Source organism: Hemicordylus capensis, chromosome 4, assembly GCF_027244095.1.
Source record: "Hemicordylus capensis ecotype Gifberg chromosome 4, rHemCap1.1.pri, whole genome shotgun sequence".
Classification (NCBI taxonomy): domain Eukaryota; kingdom Metazoa; phylum Chordata; class Lepidosauria; order Squamata; family Cordylidae; genus Hemicordylus; species Hemicordylus capensis.
Window position 1 is genome coordinate 120,298,593 of NC_069660.1, and position 16,860 is coordinate 120,315,452.

At 41.3% G+C, this 16,860-nt stretch overlaps 1 protein-coding gene across 1 annotated transcript in view; it reads left to right on the forward strand.

The window, feature by feature from the left end:
- The window catches only part of LOC128323154 (calcium-activated chloride channel regulator family member 3-like), a 31,123-nt gene extending 14,856 nt beyond the window's left edge, over window positions 1-16,267 (forward strand). Inside the window, exons 3-6 of the mRNA XM_053245875.1 lie at window positions 5,426-5,592; window positions 11,788-11,928; window positions 15,182-15,332; window positions 16,107-16,267. Coding sequence (XP_053101850.1) covers window positions 5,426-5,592; window positions 11,788-11,928; window positions 15,182-15,332; window positions 16,107-16,255 — 608 coding nt within the window. The 3' untranslated portion in view covers window positions 16,256-16,267. The remainder of the gene's footprint in view (window positions 1-5,425; window positions 5,593-11,787; window positions 11,929-15,181; window positions 15,333-16,106) is intronic.
- Window positions 16,268-16,860: the final 593 nt, after the last annotated feature.

The following is a 16,860-nucleotide window of genomic DNA, read 5'->3' on the forward strand; positions in this document are numbered from 1 at the left end:
GCTGAGGCAGTGGCCAGAAGTGCTTTTTATCAGCCTCAGTTGATACGCCAGCTCCGTCCGTTTCTTGAGATTCATGACTTCAGAACAGTAATACATTTGCTGGTAACCTCCGGACTTGATTACTGCAATGCACTCTATGTGGGGCTGCCTTTGTACATAGTCCGGAAACTACAATTAGTACAGAACAAGGCAGCCAGGTTGGTCTCCGGGTCATCTTGAAGAGACCATATTACTCATATATTACAGGAGTTACATTGGCTGCCAATAGGTTTCCGGGCAAAATACAAAGTGCTGGTTATAACCTATAAAGCCCTAAACAGCGTAGGCCCACGGTACTTAAGAGAACACCTTCTTCTGCACGATCCCCATCGTCCACTGCGTTTGTCATGGGAGGCCTGTCTGTGGTTACCTTCAAGTTGTTTGGTGGCCACTCAGGGACGGTCCTTCTCAGTTGTTCTGAGACTTTGGAATGCGCTTCCCGTTGACATAAGACTCTCCCCATCTCTAGCGGTTTTAAAAAGATCTTTGAAGAATCATCTTTTTAACCAGACCTTTTAGCTTTTGTAATTTTAAATATTGTAAACTGTTTTTGTTTTAAGCAGCTTTTTTGAGTTTTAATTGATTTTAATGTTTTATTTATTTGTATTGTTTTATAATTGTGAACCACCCCAAGACTTTGGTTTGGGGCAGTATATGAATGTATTAAATAAATAAAATAACTAAAAGTATTCTATAGGTGCCACCTAGAACCTGGGAAGATGAGTTACTACCTGGCCTTTCTGACAACGTTAATCCCTATCGTATCTCCTGGTACCAGCAAGATCCTCTTTCTGCTGACTGAGGAATTTGGCTAATGGTCTGTGTTTGACAGGTTCTGGTACCTGTTATTTCTCATGGGCTTCCCATCTCACATTCAAGCCCGCGTTCTTGGCTTTGGTGTCTGTTACCAAGAGGTCTCTCAGTTCTGAACAATTCTTATTTCAGTCCTGCTGGCTTTATATTCTATTAGGCACTTGATCCAAACCACTTTGAATTATACTTTGATACACACTTCTATATACTTATTTGTAGGCCTGGATTAAACAATTGGTTATTAGAAGTTGTTGGAGCTAGGACCGTGGCAGCATCAGCTCTCATAGTGGCCATTGGTGGTGGTGGTTGGGGGTCGGGGAGGATAGGGTCATGGATAATGGTGGTGGACTCCTCCCCTCTCTGTTCTTCCAGTGTTAGTCTCCATTTTGTCTCTCCAGAGAGGGCTGTTTGTTTTGGTCTCTCCCCTTTTAGCCTTAAGCTCAGTTTTCACATTCCTTTTGTAATTCCTAAATAAATCCTTGTTGTTCTTCAAACTTAAAGAACTGTCTCCAGATCTCTTGCTTGGCTGAATTCTCCCCAAGCTGGTTTTGCTCTACTATTTGGGGACTGAACTGCCATTCTTCCCCTTCAGAAGTTTGTAATTTAACCCCGTATATGCAATCAGAGGCCAGAATTGTACTCCATCAATGACATCATCATGGCACCCAAAGCAGAATCGCCATGTTGAGTCTTCCTCATTCCCTTCCATCCAATAGATTAATGACACCCAGTTGTACATCTCATTACTACCACATGCTGAAGAGGTGTAGTGTTTTTGAATCAATCTCTGCAGTGTACTTTTGGTCATGAGACCCACTGATCTGGATGCTGGTTGTTGTAGTGTTTGTAAGAAATTCATTCCCTGACCTTTTAGCATGCACCTTTAATAATTAGGTCTGCAGCTGCAGCCTGGCCAAAACCTCAGCCACAAGTCTGAAATTCAGGTCCTTCCCACTTGGTTGCCAATGCCCAGAGAACAATTTGCACAGAGTAAAGTTTCAAGGCCTTTATTAGCAACTCACCAATCCCAGCAGATAGTAGTACTGCAGAACAGCAGCCAGAAGATCGGAGTCAAGCAAAGCAGAATATAGACAGTGGTGGGCAGCCAACAGGCACAACCCAATCCTGGTTTGAGAGATGGTGATCTTAAGCAGCTCTTGATGAGTACTTAAATACTCTTCTTGGCATAGGAACTTTCCCCATATATAGACCGTCATCAGTCTATGTATTCTGATAGCTTGAAGTATAACATTTGGTTCATTAGGACAACTCATCCTACTTGTCTGCATCTCCAAAGCCCTCAGTTTCCATGGAACCTTTAGTTTTTTAAATTCAGAGATGCCCAGCTCCCTGTGGTTTTTATTCCGTTTAGAGCTCACCACAGCTACCTCTTTTTAGCGGTTACACCCTGCCTTGTGGTCAGGTGCTTACTACATTCTGCTTCAGTTAGATACCTCCGCCCTGATTTTTATTGTTGCCTTCTAATTTACAAGTGGTCATTACAAGTGTTTTCTGTTGTCATCTTGATTGAGACAAGTGTTTAATATTTAGCCTTTTTATTAAACATGGTTCCAGGTATGTTAAGGTCTATACCTTTATCTATGTTACTCCTAAATTATGTTCTGTTTAAACTATCTCACCTATATCTATGTGAAGACTGTGCCTTTTAAGCCTATAACTATGTTAAGTCTATTCCACCCATACCTCCACCCTTGAAGTCCCAACTTTTGGGTGTGATCAGTAATGCTGTGGATAGAAAAAGAAGAAAACTTCATGGAATCCCTCAAAAGGAAACAAATGCCCCCAAACAAAATGGCCAGGTATTTGCTGAAAGAATTTCTGCTATGCCCTAATAAGGGTGACTCTATTTTGTGTAAGCTTAAATGACAAGAACATAAATGGAACAAGAATTGGTCCAAGAGGGAAGGGTAAATACCATTCCAGATGCCAAGAAAAGAGAGAGACAGTGAGGCTATTCCCACGATCAGCCAAAATCGAGCTAGGGGAACCTAGCCCGATTTCGGCTGATCATGGGAGCCACCGGGCTCGCAGGCAAAACAACCCCTCCTCTTAAACCGGGTTTGCAGAGCAAGCGCTCCGCAAACCCAGTTTTTAAAATTGTGAGTAGCCGCGGTGAGGTTCCGCGCCATGGCTACTCACGAGTAGACCCCCGGAAGGGAGGTGAAAAGCCGCCTCCCGGCTCTGGTGGTCTCTCCAGTGTGCCCTGTGTACTCGTGCAGGGCATACTGAAGCTTCCGGGGGCTGTGTGGCCCCCGAACTCCCCAGTCCCTGGCGACTCTGTCACGGAGCCAGCAGTCGTGTGGGCGGATGATCCAGCACATTTTATCTTTACAACTCTTTTCATCACAAGGGCATCATATGAGTTTACAACAGAGGCAGTATTCTCAGTCTCTGAACTGACCTTTGTTGTTGAAACTGTTTTACAAGACCACCCTAATTATCTCTTTTCTTGGTGCATACAGTATATTGCATATAGATACATCAATCAGAGCAAAGTATAGCAGTATAAAGGGTTACCATAAAACAACACACATGTGTGTGCACAAGCAAATACACAAAAGTCTACCATGGACTCGTTTCACTCATCCCCTCTTAACCTTTCATGCAACCCTTTTCTTTCTCAGTCAAGGAACTTCACTTGGCCACACAATATACTACACAGAAAGTGCAAATAGTGCAAACAGTGGAACACAGGAAGTTCTGGAACAGGAGCAAATGCTATGAAAACTGTTAGGCAGGCTTGATGCTAAGACTACCACAAACAGCAAATAACCATATTTCTTGCTAGCAACTGTTTCTGCTATCATGATACTCTTTGCCCAGATACTAAGCATGTTCAGAACAGAAATAGTAATGAATGCCAGAAACATTGAGCAATAATTGAGCCTTCACACATGACGAATTTCTTACATGGACAACAACAGGGCAGGTCTCAAGTCCCACAACAGAACCTAGCATCTTCCCCATTCAGTTGTTTTGGACATTGGAAAACACTCTGGTTGCTTTTTCCTGTATGTCCAGACACTGCACACTTCACCCTCAATTCTTGCAAAGTAATCTCCAAGAGCCAGCAACAAGAGCAGGGTGTACAACAGAATCTTTTCCCTTACACTGGGAAGCCATGTCAGGGCAACTTTTCTATTCTAAAACAGTACCTAACACTTTTCTTCTGAAACTAGCCAAACACATGGCCTGTAGTTTCAAATGTAGGATTGTGTGGGGTTTTTGTACATGTACGTTTTGCTGGCCTGTGACTGTAATACTGTACATCTTCATTCATTCTTACATCAGTCTCTCTTCTGTGTATGGAATTCCATGTACCTTGGATTTGCAGACATGTCTTATGTGCACAAAAGGATTTGTTTTACCTGCTGTGCATTGGATGGAAAACTCAAACTATTGCGAACCGAGCAATAGAGGTACTATTTAAAGTAGCGATTCTCTAATATTTTGTAGTGGGAGAGCAACTGTCCTTATTTATTTATTTGTTTTTAAATCTATACCACGCCTTTCATTAAGAAAATCCCAAGGCAGCTCACAATAAAATTTAAAAACAAAATTATAAAAAAGACACTTTAAAATATTGAGCTTAAAAAAATAGACAACTTCAGCCAACTTCAGCACAGCATCTATCCAGTGGTTGTTGCTGGTTGTTTCTAAAAGCACACATTACAGTTTTCTTCTGAAGCTAGCCAAAAATGCTGTGGAATTTCAAATGTAGGACTGTGTTGTGTATTTGTACATGTACTTTTTGCTGGTCTAGTAAATCATTCATGCATTCTTACATGGATCCAGTGGTTGTTGCTGATGTTTATCTTATGTTTCTTTTTAGACTATGAGGCTTTTGGGGACAGAGAACCATCCTTATTTTTCATTCCCCCCACAATTTATTTTTCTGTGTAAACTGAAAAAATGTGGGACCATTTGTTGATTTTTGGATAGATTTTTATGAAGTAAATGATGGGAAACAGTAAAAAAAATATTATTGTGTGTTTCCAAAACAATAGTTTGGTGTTATAGCTGTTGCCTATAACAGAACTATTCTCTATAACGAACTATTAAACAGATTACCTTATATCATATTTGTAGAAAGCCTACCTTCTTCTACAATAAAATGACACCTTAACAATGGTGTCTTATTCCCTCACAATAAAATCAAGCTGATGGTTCTAAATAATATTTACTTGTCCTAAACACTAAATTTGAGTAAAAAATTGAGAGGGAGTAGAAAGTTTATATAAATGAATTATAGTTTATAATTATATCGATCTATATATAAATACTATATCGATTTTATATAGACATATAAATCTATATAAAATAATTCCGTAGGCTGGCAAACATTATAAGATGGTATGTCACACACACAAAATAGGAGTTTAAGAAATAAGGCAGGGTGGAGGCTGGAAGGGTGGGGCTTAGAGGGGAAGAGTGGGGGAAATTGTGACAGCCAGTTAAAAATCCTATTTAATATTCTGTGTCTGTATATTAAGCACTTGCATAAATAACACGCCTGTGCCATTATTTTTCCAAGCAAGGCTGGTGTAAGTAGCACAAGCAAAGATGATGCTCAAGGAGTGGTTTGTTTTAGTGATGTTACAACTACTCCTGGAGGCAACAGGGACCTTGGTAAAGTTATCCAATGGTGGATTTGAAGACATTGTTATTGGAATTAACCCTCAGATAGCTGAAGACAACAAAATTGTTGACAACATAAAGGTATGATGCTTTAAATATATTAAATGTATTTGTTTATTTCGGCCCAAGGAATATATTAAATTAGCACCTCCACTATTATTAGATTTGCTAGATTGTTGTATACTAGTAAATCCAGCTTGCTCTCTGCAAGTACAGATGCACATTCTAGGCTGCAAATATTAGTCTCACCTGCTGCCCCACTCATTCAAGTATAAGACCCAGAAATGGAACTGGGCCCAGCATGCCATCCCATGGGTGATTCTAGGAGTTCTGTTTTAGTGTGCTGGCTCCTATTATAAGGTGAACTTTGTGGCCTAAATTTTGACTATGAAATGTAGAAAATATTGTATTTACGGGCTTTACTAGTAATCAGACTGTCTTAAGCTATCTGTATCCTAAGTTTCAAGTTAATAGGTGATAAGGCAGTAGGTTTAATATTTTTGGATAGGCATGATGAGGTAATGTACAAACAACATCCCATTTTCAAACTTGTCGATTAGTCATGGTATCCTGAACCACATGTGCACCAAATTTTATCATCATGGTGTTAGGAATAGCTCTACTGTTTTGGAGCACACTTCTTGGCCCTCTCTTTGCAGAGAAATATTAAACTATCCCCATTTCAGCTATTTCTAGCAACTGTTATATTAGGCCATGCTATGTGTGCCACATCATGGTTGGCTCCAGAGGAGGACAGTGTGGGGGCAGATACCCCATTAGACTAGTTTACCCTATCACCTGTCCCACCCAACTGCAATTGCTGGACCCCTGGAAGGAAACACACTTTTCTCATTGTCTGAGTGCTTTTCTTTATCATTCAACATCTGCAAGCTGTGAATGAACATGCAGCATGGGTGAGGGTGACATTTAAATTCCAGTTCAGACATTATGCTGTATGAGTGTATAGATGTCTGTACACTTCTACACATGTTTGTGTTAATGACTGTACCTGTGTTCATTTAAAAAGTGAACCTGGATACAGGCCCCTCAATGCATAGTGCAGATAGGAAATGTACTTCTGTACCTGCATTCAACATAACATGTGAATCACTGTACCTTTGTACAGATCTGTACCTTTGTACACTGTACACTCATTGTACGAGTGTTGAACTTAACTTGTGAAAGGGACCTTGAGTAAAATTGTTATAGTCATAACTGAAAAGAGACTCTCTGAAGCCCTCCCACCTTGAAGCTGTTTTAACCACTTTGCAGAATTTCATAACAATTGGTGGATTTAGGTATTGCATTGCATATGTGATTTGCCCCAGTTTGTCTCAAGTAACTGTGTTGTTGAAAGGAATACATCATGAGGGTTGTGCTTTGTCTGCCTAATTTTAATCCAAAAAGATGCTGGTGTAGGAACTCTAGATTGTCTGAAAGTCCCCCCCCACGCACCCCCCCCATTGAATTTGGTTAATACTTGTAATATAAAAACAAATTATATATCCCCTAAATTAACTTCATTGAAATGTATATTATTTATGTTATAGGAAATATGTTCAGAATGAGAACGTTAATGTGAAATAGACTATTATTTCAGTTTCAAAAAATCTAACATGTGAGATGCAGTTCCCTCACCCAGATGTGCACATTGCTCCTTCTGTGCCTCCCCATATTTTTGCTTTCTGGTGCTGCCAAAGTTTTTTTTAATAAACTGGGATGGTTGTACGCTCTGTCACTGGAGCTGCACAGTGTAGAACAAGTCAATGCAAGGTAGTCAATGCAAGGCTGCCATGTTTCTTTTTTAAACAGTCCCCATTTTTGTGCCTTTAATAGCAGCTTGACATGGAGAAATTTAGTAGGCATGGCTTGTCCAACCAGGGGTACACAGCTAGATAATTTCAGAGTCTAGACCTAAAAGCCTTATCCTCTGCCCACCCCTTGGCACCTCTCTCAAGACAGTAATGTCCATGTCTTCAACTGTGAAGCACACCACGATGAACATCTTCCCTCCCCCTCCACACGTGCTTTACTGCATTCTTGATGAGAATAAGCATACTACAACAAAATAGTTTGGTAATTCTGATTTCTTTTATGTTACAAATACTATAAAAATAAACATCTGTAACCACATACGCGGCCTAGGTTTCTCGATGGAAAGCTAGTTTGGTTTGGAAAGCTCATTATTTTTACACAGTTAAGCAAAACTCATAGTATGCTCACTGGCTGATGCATTCCTAGACTTTAGGAAAGCATTAAATTCTCATCGAGACTCTTGCCTGAAACCCTAGAGAGCTGCAGCTGGTCAGTGTAGACCAGGGATTCTCAACGTTGAGTCCCCAGATGTTATTGGACTTCAACTCCCATAATTCCCAGCCCCAGTGGCCTTTGGTTGGGGATTATGGGAGTTGAAGTCCAACAACAACATCTGGGGACCCAACGTTGAGAACCCCTGGGCTAGATGGACCAGTTGTTCTATGTTATTAATGTGTGGCAGAAAGCAGAAGAGAGATGTAGATCTAACATTTGCATTACAGCTTGTGCAGCGCAATCCTAGGCATGTTTATACAATGGATTTAAAGGTCTGAGAAAACAGGTGTGTCTTAAGTGATTTTTAAAAAGACAGCCAGAGATGGAGAAGCTCTCATACTGACACGGAGCACATTCCAAAGCCCTGGGCCAGCCAAAGAGACAGCCCGTGTTGCCACCAAACAAGCTGATGGCAACCGTAACCATACCTCCCCATGTGATCTCAGTAAGTGGCAGGGTTCATGACAAAGAAGGTGCTCTCTTATGTATTATTATTAATTATTATTATTATTATTATTATTAATTCGATTTCTATACCGCCCTTCCAAAAATGGCTCAGGGCGGTTTACAAATAGAAACAACAAACAAATAAATAAGATGGCTCCCTGTCCACAAAGGGCTCACATTCTAAAAAGAAACATAAGACACACACCAGCAACAGTCACTGGAAGTACTGTGCTGGGGGTGGATAGGGCCAGTTACTCTCCCCCTGCTCAATAAAGAGAATCACCACGGTAAAAGGTGCCTCTTTGCCCAGTTAGCAGGGGCAAATATATTTGTAATGTAAGTATGTCTGTCATCCATCAGATAGACCAAGGCAGTCTCCACCCCATAGCCCGCCCCAAAGCCTGTTTGGAATAGGTCTAGATAATTGGTCTGGATGATTTACTTCCAAGTAAGCATGTACAGGATTTCATACTGCCCAAGGGCAGAGCTACACATTATGCAGGGTCAAACAATTCTTCTCTCCCACAAATACTGTTGTCAGGTGAAAGAACTTAGGGTGCAAAAAGGAGGAGGGGGAACAGGGGAGGAGACACCATTAAGCAAATGGGTTAAAAGAACCCAGGCCGCTGCCCCTCAGGGGCCACGCCTCACACCCCTGAGATGCTCCCTGCGTCTGGCACAGCCCTGTTTGGGGGTTAAATTGGCCAGTGCTGCGTTGGCAGCATGGCCGGATCAGCTCTCTCTGCCTAAGAGCCACTCCTGGCCACACTGCAAATGCAGCGCTGGCTGGATTTAGCTCTCAAACGGGGCCACACAGCCCCATTTGCGAGCTAGATCCTCCAGTGCTGTGTTCACTATGTGGCTAGGAGACGCTCTCCCTGCCTTTAAAAGGCAGGGAGAGCCTCTCCAGCTGCACTGCGAACACCTCGTGGCCCCATTTGGGACCTAAACTATGCCCCTGCAGCTGATGTCAACTGTAGGGGGCATGGCTAACCTCTCCCTGCATCAGACACTGATGCAGGGGGTGGGGCTAGGGGCCCCCCGGCGGTGGGCTCGTCTCCTTCTGCACCTGAGGGGGAAGAAGGACTTTTTACTCTTTTCTGCTCTTTACTCTCCTCCAAAAACTGGTTTGGACATCCAAAAATTGGTAGGGTGGTAGCTGGCACCCAGAGGTACCTGCCACCCAAACCCCAAAGCAATCAGACACTCGTACGATTTTGTATGAATTTTTGAATTTTATTTTTATTTTTTCTCATAGGGTATAATGGGACTTGAACCAGACCATTATTCCCTATTGTGGAGCACCCATGGGTGCCAACAACCACCCAAACCCTGAAGCAATCTGACACTCCTACGATTTTTTATGAATATTTGAAATATTTTTAATTATTTTTCTCATAGAGTATAATGGGACACAAACCAGCCCATATCCCCTATTGTGGAGCACCTAGGGGCACAAAAGTGGGGTGGGTGGTAGACAGATGGGGTGCCTACCACCCAGAAAACCCCAAGGCAATTGGACACTCCTCTGATTATTGGTGAATTTTTAAATTATTTTTGAATTCCTCATAGGGAATAATTAGGATTGCAGCAAATGTATAGCTTCATGTCGGGGGGAAAGGGGTGTCGTAGAGTGGAGTGTGGTGGGTGGTAGTTCCTAGGGTGGGCAAGGAAGCTATCAGAATTATTTGAAAGGAATTGGGCAAAGTGATGATTTTTAAGTGATTTTTGAAGTTTACGCGTCTTTAAGGTTTTTCTCCATAAAGAAGCATGGAGGTGTCAGCAAATGTATAGCTTCACGTCGGGGGCAAAGGGGTGGCCTAGAGCAGAGTGTGGTGGGTGGTAGTGCCCAAGTGGGGCAAGGAAGCTATCAGAATTATTTGAAAGGAATTGAGCAACGGGCTGATTTTTAAGTGATTTTTGACTTTATGTGTCTTTAAGGTTAGCAGATGAGAGTGGATTCATGGTTTGTCATTGAAAATCTAATATGCTACCAAAGAATCTACACTCAGAACACTTCAGAAACAACAAAACCCAGTACCCCATGGGTTAGCAACCCGTGGGGGTGGTTGGCACCCTCTTTGCACTAGACCACCACTCACTCTGGGCCACCCCAGCACCCCACAAGTGGCTTTAAGTTTTTTCTCCATAGGGAAGAATGGAGGTTTCAGCAGCCCCATAACTGCACTTGGGGGGTGCTGGGGTGGCCCAGAGCGAGGGTGCCAACCACCCCCATGGGGACAAACCATGAATCCACTCTCATCTGCTAACCTTAAAGACACATAAACTTCAAAAATCACTTAAAAATCAGCCCTTTGCTCAATTCCTTTCAAATAATTCTGATAGCTTCCTTGCCCACCTTGGGAACTACCACCCACCACACTCCACTCTAGGACACCCCTTTCTCCCCGACGTGAAGCTATACATTTGCTGCAATCCTCATTATTCTCTATGAGGAATTCCAAAATAATTTTAAAATTCACCAATAATCAGAGGAGTGTCCGATTGCCTTGAAACTTTGTGGGTGGTAGGCACCCCTGGGTGTCTACCACCTATCCCACTTTTGTGCCCCTAGGTGCTCCAAAATAGGGGATATTGGCTGGTTCATGTCCCATTACACCCTATGAGAAAAATAATTAAAATATTTCAAATATTCATAAAAAATCATAGGGGTGTCATATTGCTTCAGGGTTTGCATGGTTGTTGGCACCCATGGGTGCTCCACAGTAGGGAATAATGGGCTGGTTCGAGTCCTGTTATACCCTATTAGAAAAAATAAAAATAAAATTCAAAAAATCATAAAAAATCATACGAGTGTCTGATTGCTTTGGGGTTTGGGTGGCAGGTACCCCTGGGTGCCAGCTACCACCCTACCAATTTTTGGATGTCCAAACCAGTTTGAACCGAACCAGGGGGAGGTTCGAGCAAAACCAAAACCTAACCACCCCCTCCTGGTTCGAACCTGGTTCGAATTCAAACCGAACTGGGCAAACCAGTTTTGTGCACTTCCCTACTGTCTAGCGACAGCGTCTAACTTTCAGGAGTCTTTCGGGGAGGGTGACTGAGGGCTAAAAGCCACCACTCAGGTTTCCTCCACTTTGTTGGTTCTCTGTTTTTGTTGGCTGGGCATGTCCCCCTCCTCAACCACCACTAGGGACACAAAGCAACAGTAAAGGTAAAGGTACAGTGTGCCATTGAGTCGATTCTCTCTGCTAGGAAAAGCTTCCTCTGTATAATGCCCATGTGTCAAACTGCTATTCAAGGCAGAGAACCATTAAAAAAATTAATAGAGACAAAACAAGTGAATTGAACCTATCAGCTTGTGGGAGGCTTGAATGTACAGAAGTGTGACTGTTTCCCAGTCATCTCAAGACCCCACATCCAAAACTTCCAGCTGAACACTAGGAAAGGAAAGGAGGGGAGTGGGGGCGGGAAGTGAAATGCAGATTCATATAGCTTCCTTAAGTACAGCTTTACAGCACAGAATATGCCATTTCTTGCTCTTATTTTTCCTCTTAGGACATGATTACTGAGGCATCTGCTTATCTCTTCAGTGCCACACAGCAAAGATTTTATTTTAAGACTGTAAAAGTGGTTATTCCTTTGACATGGAGAACAAAACCTGAATATAAAAGATTAACCATAGAATCCTATGAAAAGGTAAGCACGAAGTATACTTGTAACTTAAACTCAATCACAAGTATGAAGTTTACTAATAGAAGAATTTTGTGCCTTTTTTTAAAGATGAGGCAAAACTTAGAAAAAATAAGGCTGCATTCTTGTATGCACTCAATGGAACTAAATTTCACTGGGGCTAACTTCTGAGAAAACAAATATATGGTTTGTTTCATGATGTTCTTCCAGATGTAGAAATGGCCATTCACTTAGATGGGTTTAAAAGTGATTGGACAAATTCATGAAAGAGAGCTCTGTTAATGGTTATTAGCTGAATGTAGCATACACAGGCAGTAGGCTTCAAAATGCTAGTCACTTGTGACACTGATCTGGTGTCTTGCAATCCTGCTTGTGAGCTTCTTGAAGGTATCCTGTTGGCCATGGTTGGGAGCAGGATGCTGGACTAGTTGGACCATTGGTCCGATGCTGCAGAGCTCTTCTAACATTGTGATTTTATATACCTTTCCTGATGGTAAGGCTGCAATCTATGGGTATTTATTTGGCTTAAGCTTACTTAACTGAATGCAACTTACTTCTGAGTAAACATGCATAGTATTGAATTGTATATCCCATCAATGGCACGAGTATTTAATTAATTAATTAATTAATTAATTAATTATTGTTTATTCTTATTTACACAGTCAGACAGGTGTTATTGACTGGTTTGTTTTATCCAGACATTGAGTCCTTCCCAAGGACCTGGGATGCCAGAATTTTATTGTCAATTGTTACAGATATAGTCGCAGAATATAGGCTGTTCCCAGTAAAGCTGCTTTTTGTAATTGGCTGATGGTGATTTCTGTGGCCCCTATGGTGTTGAGGTGCTCTTCAAGGTCTTTGGGAACTGCACCCAGGGCGCCAATTACCACTGGGATTATTTTGGTCTTTTTCTGCCACAGCCTTTCCATTTCAATTTGTAGATCTTTGTATTTGGTGATTTTTTTTCTATTTCTTTTTCTTCTATTCTGCTATCCCCTGGTATTGCTATGTCGATTATTTTCACTTGTTTTTCTTTCTTCTCAACTACAGTTATATCTGGCGTATTGTGTGGCAGATGTTTGTCTGTTTGTAGTCGGAAGTCCCATAATATTTTTACATCTTCATTTTCTACCACTTTTTCAATTGTATGGTCCCACCAATTTTTGGCTACAGGTAGCTTGTATTTTTTGCAGATGTTCCAGTGTATCATCCCTGCTACCTTGTCATGCCTTTGTTTGTAGTCAGTCTGTGTGATCTTTTTACAACAGCTGATTAGGTGGTCTACTGTTTCATCTGCTTCTTTACAAAGGCGGCACTTGCTGTTTGTTGTTGACTTTTCTACTTTGGCTCTTATTGCATTTGTTCTTGTGCAGCCAGTATTAAACCCTCTGTTTCTTTCTTCAAGTTGCCATTCTTAAGCCATTGCCAGGTCTTGGTGATGTCTGATTTTCCACTTATATTGTGCAAATATTGACCATGCAGTGGCTTATTTTTCCATTTTTCTGTTCGGTTCTTGACTTGTTCTTTCTTGTGGGCCTACTTTGTTTGATTGGTGTTTAATAGTTTTGCATTATTGACCATTTGGAGTGCATCTTCTTCACTGTCCTTTATATATTCTTCAAGGCTTCTTTTCTCCTACTGTACTGTTTGATGGACTTGCAGCATTCCTCTTCCACCTGAGCTGCGAGGGAGGTATAGCCTATCGATATCACTGCGGGGGTGCAGAGCATGATTGATGGTCATGATTTTTCTGGTCTTACGATCTAGCGTCTCTAGCTCTGCCTGGGTCCAGTCTATTATTCCTGCAGTGTATCTAATAACAGGTATAATATGCCCAGGTGTTTATGGCTTGTATGGTGTTCCCGCCATTGAGTTTGGACTTGAGGATTTTTCTAACTCTCCTGATGTATTCCCTTCCAATTTTTCTTTTAACTTCAGTGTGTGCGATGTTATCAGCCTGGAGAATGCCCAAGTATTTGTAATGTTCTTTCTCTTCCAGGTTCTTGATCTTGCTTCCATTGGGTAGTTCTATTCCTTCTGTTTTTCTTATTTTTCCTCTGTTCAGTATTAATGCAGCACACTTGTCTAGTCCAAACTCCATTGGTATATCACTACTGAATATACGGACAGTGCTTAGCAGTGATTCGATTTCTGACTGGGACTTTCTATACAACTTCAGATCGTCCATGTACAGCAGATGGTTGATTTGACTTGATGTTTTAGATGTTTGGTATCCGAGGCCTGTTTTGTTTAGTATTTGTGAAAGTGGGGTCATGGCGATTACAAACAACAGAGGGGATAGTGAGTCCCCTTGGAAAATGCCTCTTCTAATGCTAACCTGTCCAAGTGTCTCGCCATTGATTGTTAACTGTGTACTCCACATGCTCATTGCTTTTTTTTATAAATATCTGAATGTTTTTGCTGAGACCAGTTGTTTCTAAACATTTTAGTATCCATGTGTGAGGCAATGAAATGCTCACAATCTAAAAGAAACATAAGATAGACACCAGCAACAGTCACTGGAAGCACTATGCTGGGGGTGGATAGGGCCAGTTACTCTCCCCCTGCTAAATAAAGAGAATCACCACATTAAAAGGCAGTATTCTATATGTATTTATTTGGCTTAAGCTTACTTAATTGAATGCAACTTACTTCTGAGTAAACATGCATATTATTGAATTGCATAGAATCACCACATCAAAAGGTGCCTCTTTGCCAAGTTAGCAGGTTAGTTACTCAAAGAAGGATGAGGTCCCAGTTCCTTTCAGATATTTCTCCATCTGGCAAAGACAGCTCTGTTGAAATGTAGATTGCAAATCAAATGCAGAATAAAAATTTTATGCAGAATAAAAATCTAGCAGAATTTGGCCCTAGCGAATTGAGAGGAGAGATGGTCTTGTGGTAGCAAGCATGACTTGTCCCCTTAGCTAAGCAGGGTCTTCCCTGGTTGCATATGAATGGGAGACGTGATTCGTGAGCACTGCAAGATATTCCCCTCAGGGGATGAAGCCACTCTGGGAAGAGCAGAAGGTTTCAAGTTCCCTCCCTGGCTTCTCCAAGATAGGGCTGAGAGAGATCCCTGCCTGCAACCTTGGAGAAACTGCTGCCAGTCTGTGAAGACAATACTGCGCTAGATAGACCAATGGTCTGACTCAGTATATGGCAGTTTCCTATGTTCCTATGTTCTGCAGAAAGTTCTGCAGAAATCTGTTATTCCTGTTCTTGGTTGTATTTAAACCAGGTGATGTTTTATTTTTAGGCCGATGTCATAGTGGCAGATCCTTTCCCCAAGTATGGAGATGAGCCGTACACTTTGCAGTATGGAGGATGTGGGCAACAGGGACGATACATTCATTTCACATCTAACTTCCTGACAAATGACAAACTGCTTCCTATGTATGGACCACGAGGTAGTACCTGCCAATTCACATTTATATTTGAATAATAAAAACAGAAAATTTAAGTCGTTACGGTTGGAAAGATGATGGCCATAATAATAATAATAATAATATAAAAGAAAAAGTCCTGAGAAATCATTAGGAGCTTTATTGCATTCAGTCTAAAACACACCAAGTTTAGCCAAGGAATTAGCAATATTTGCATGTTAGGTTTATCAGTACTTTTCCAAGTGATAAAAGCATTTCCCATGTCATAGACTTAACGATTTCCTGATTCATCACATTTATAAGCATGAAGAGAACACATGGTGCTATATTAGGATTTTCCGGGAGGTCCCCATTCAGACACTAGTCTAACCTGGCCATATTTAGTTTTAGCAAGGTTGCTGTATCATACACCTTCAAACCATGACCTGGAATAAAGGATGACTCCTTCAGTGTAGTTCACCATCATTTCTATAGCACATCTTTATCGGCAACTATTAACCACAAACCTAACATGTACATAGCTAAGGAAAGTACCTTGAAACTCTTCTAACAGTTTCCATAATCGTGGAAATACACCCACATCTTTCCTCAGAAGCACAACTATGAGAGGTACAGGAGCCAGTAGATGGAAAGGTTTGCATCCCTATTATAGCTACCCAGTTGCTGGTGTAATTGCACAGCATTTCTCCTTTTATTTTGCAACTTTTCTTGCAAAATATTGTAATCAACATTAAAAGAACTATATATTGTACATGTAAATAATACATTACAGCCATGTTTGTTATTGGTACTCCACAGGCAGAGTCTTTGTCCATGAGTGGGCTCACCTCCGGTGGGGTGTCTTCGATGAATATAACAGTGATGCACCTTTCTATGCAACTGGGCAGAAGAAGCCTGAAGCAACAGGGTACTCTCCTACAACCATATCTTCAATTGATATACTTTAATATTGCATGGGTGATTTTTTTTTAACTTCAGTTTGTTAGTTTTGATGAGGTGTCAGTGGTTGTCCAGAGCACAGAGAAATAGTTTGGTAGTGAAAGAGAATGTTTTACATTTCACTTAAGACACATATCTGAATTTAAACAATTGTGCTGAACTCTAATTACAGTCTACAGTCACTGAGTATCACTATGAGATGAACCTGTATTTAGCTTTAATCGACAACTAAAAATGACATAGTTGCAGTGTGCATCATGAAAAGTAATTGTTGACGTTATCTTTCTTGACAACTTTTGCCACAGATTTTGCCTTCATTCTACATTCAATCTGTAGAATGAAGAATCTGCTAATTTTCATGTGCAATTTGATTACTGTCATCTCTTTTGCTGTTCTATGCCTAAGATTAAGCTTCATCTACAACCTTTACAAACATTCTCCAAATGTTGCTTTCTCTCCATCTGTTACTTACAGCCCAGTTCTAAGATCTGTCCTTCTGAGAGTGCTATGGCTGAAGCTGTCAACTGGAAAGGAGCCATATTGGGCACTAGCAGTAGTAGTACACCATGGGCAGGTTTACACTTAGCAAGGAACCTGCAGTTCCCCCAGCCTA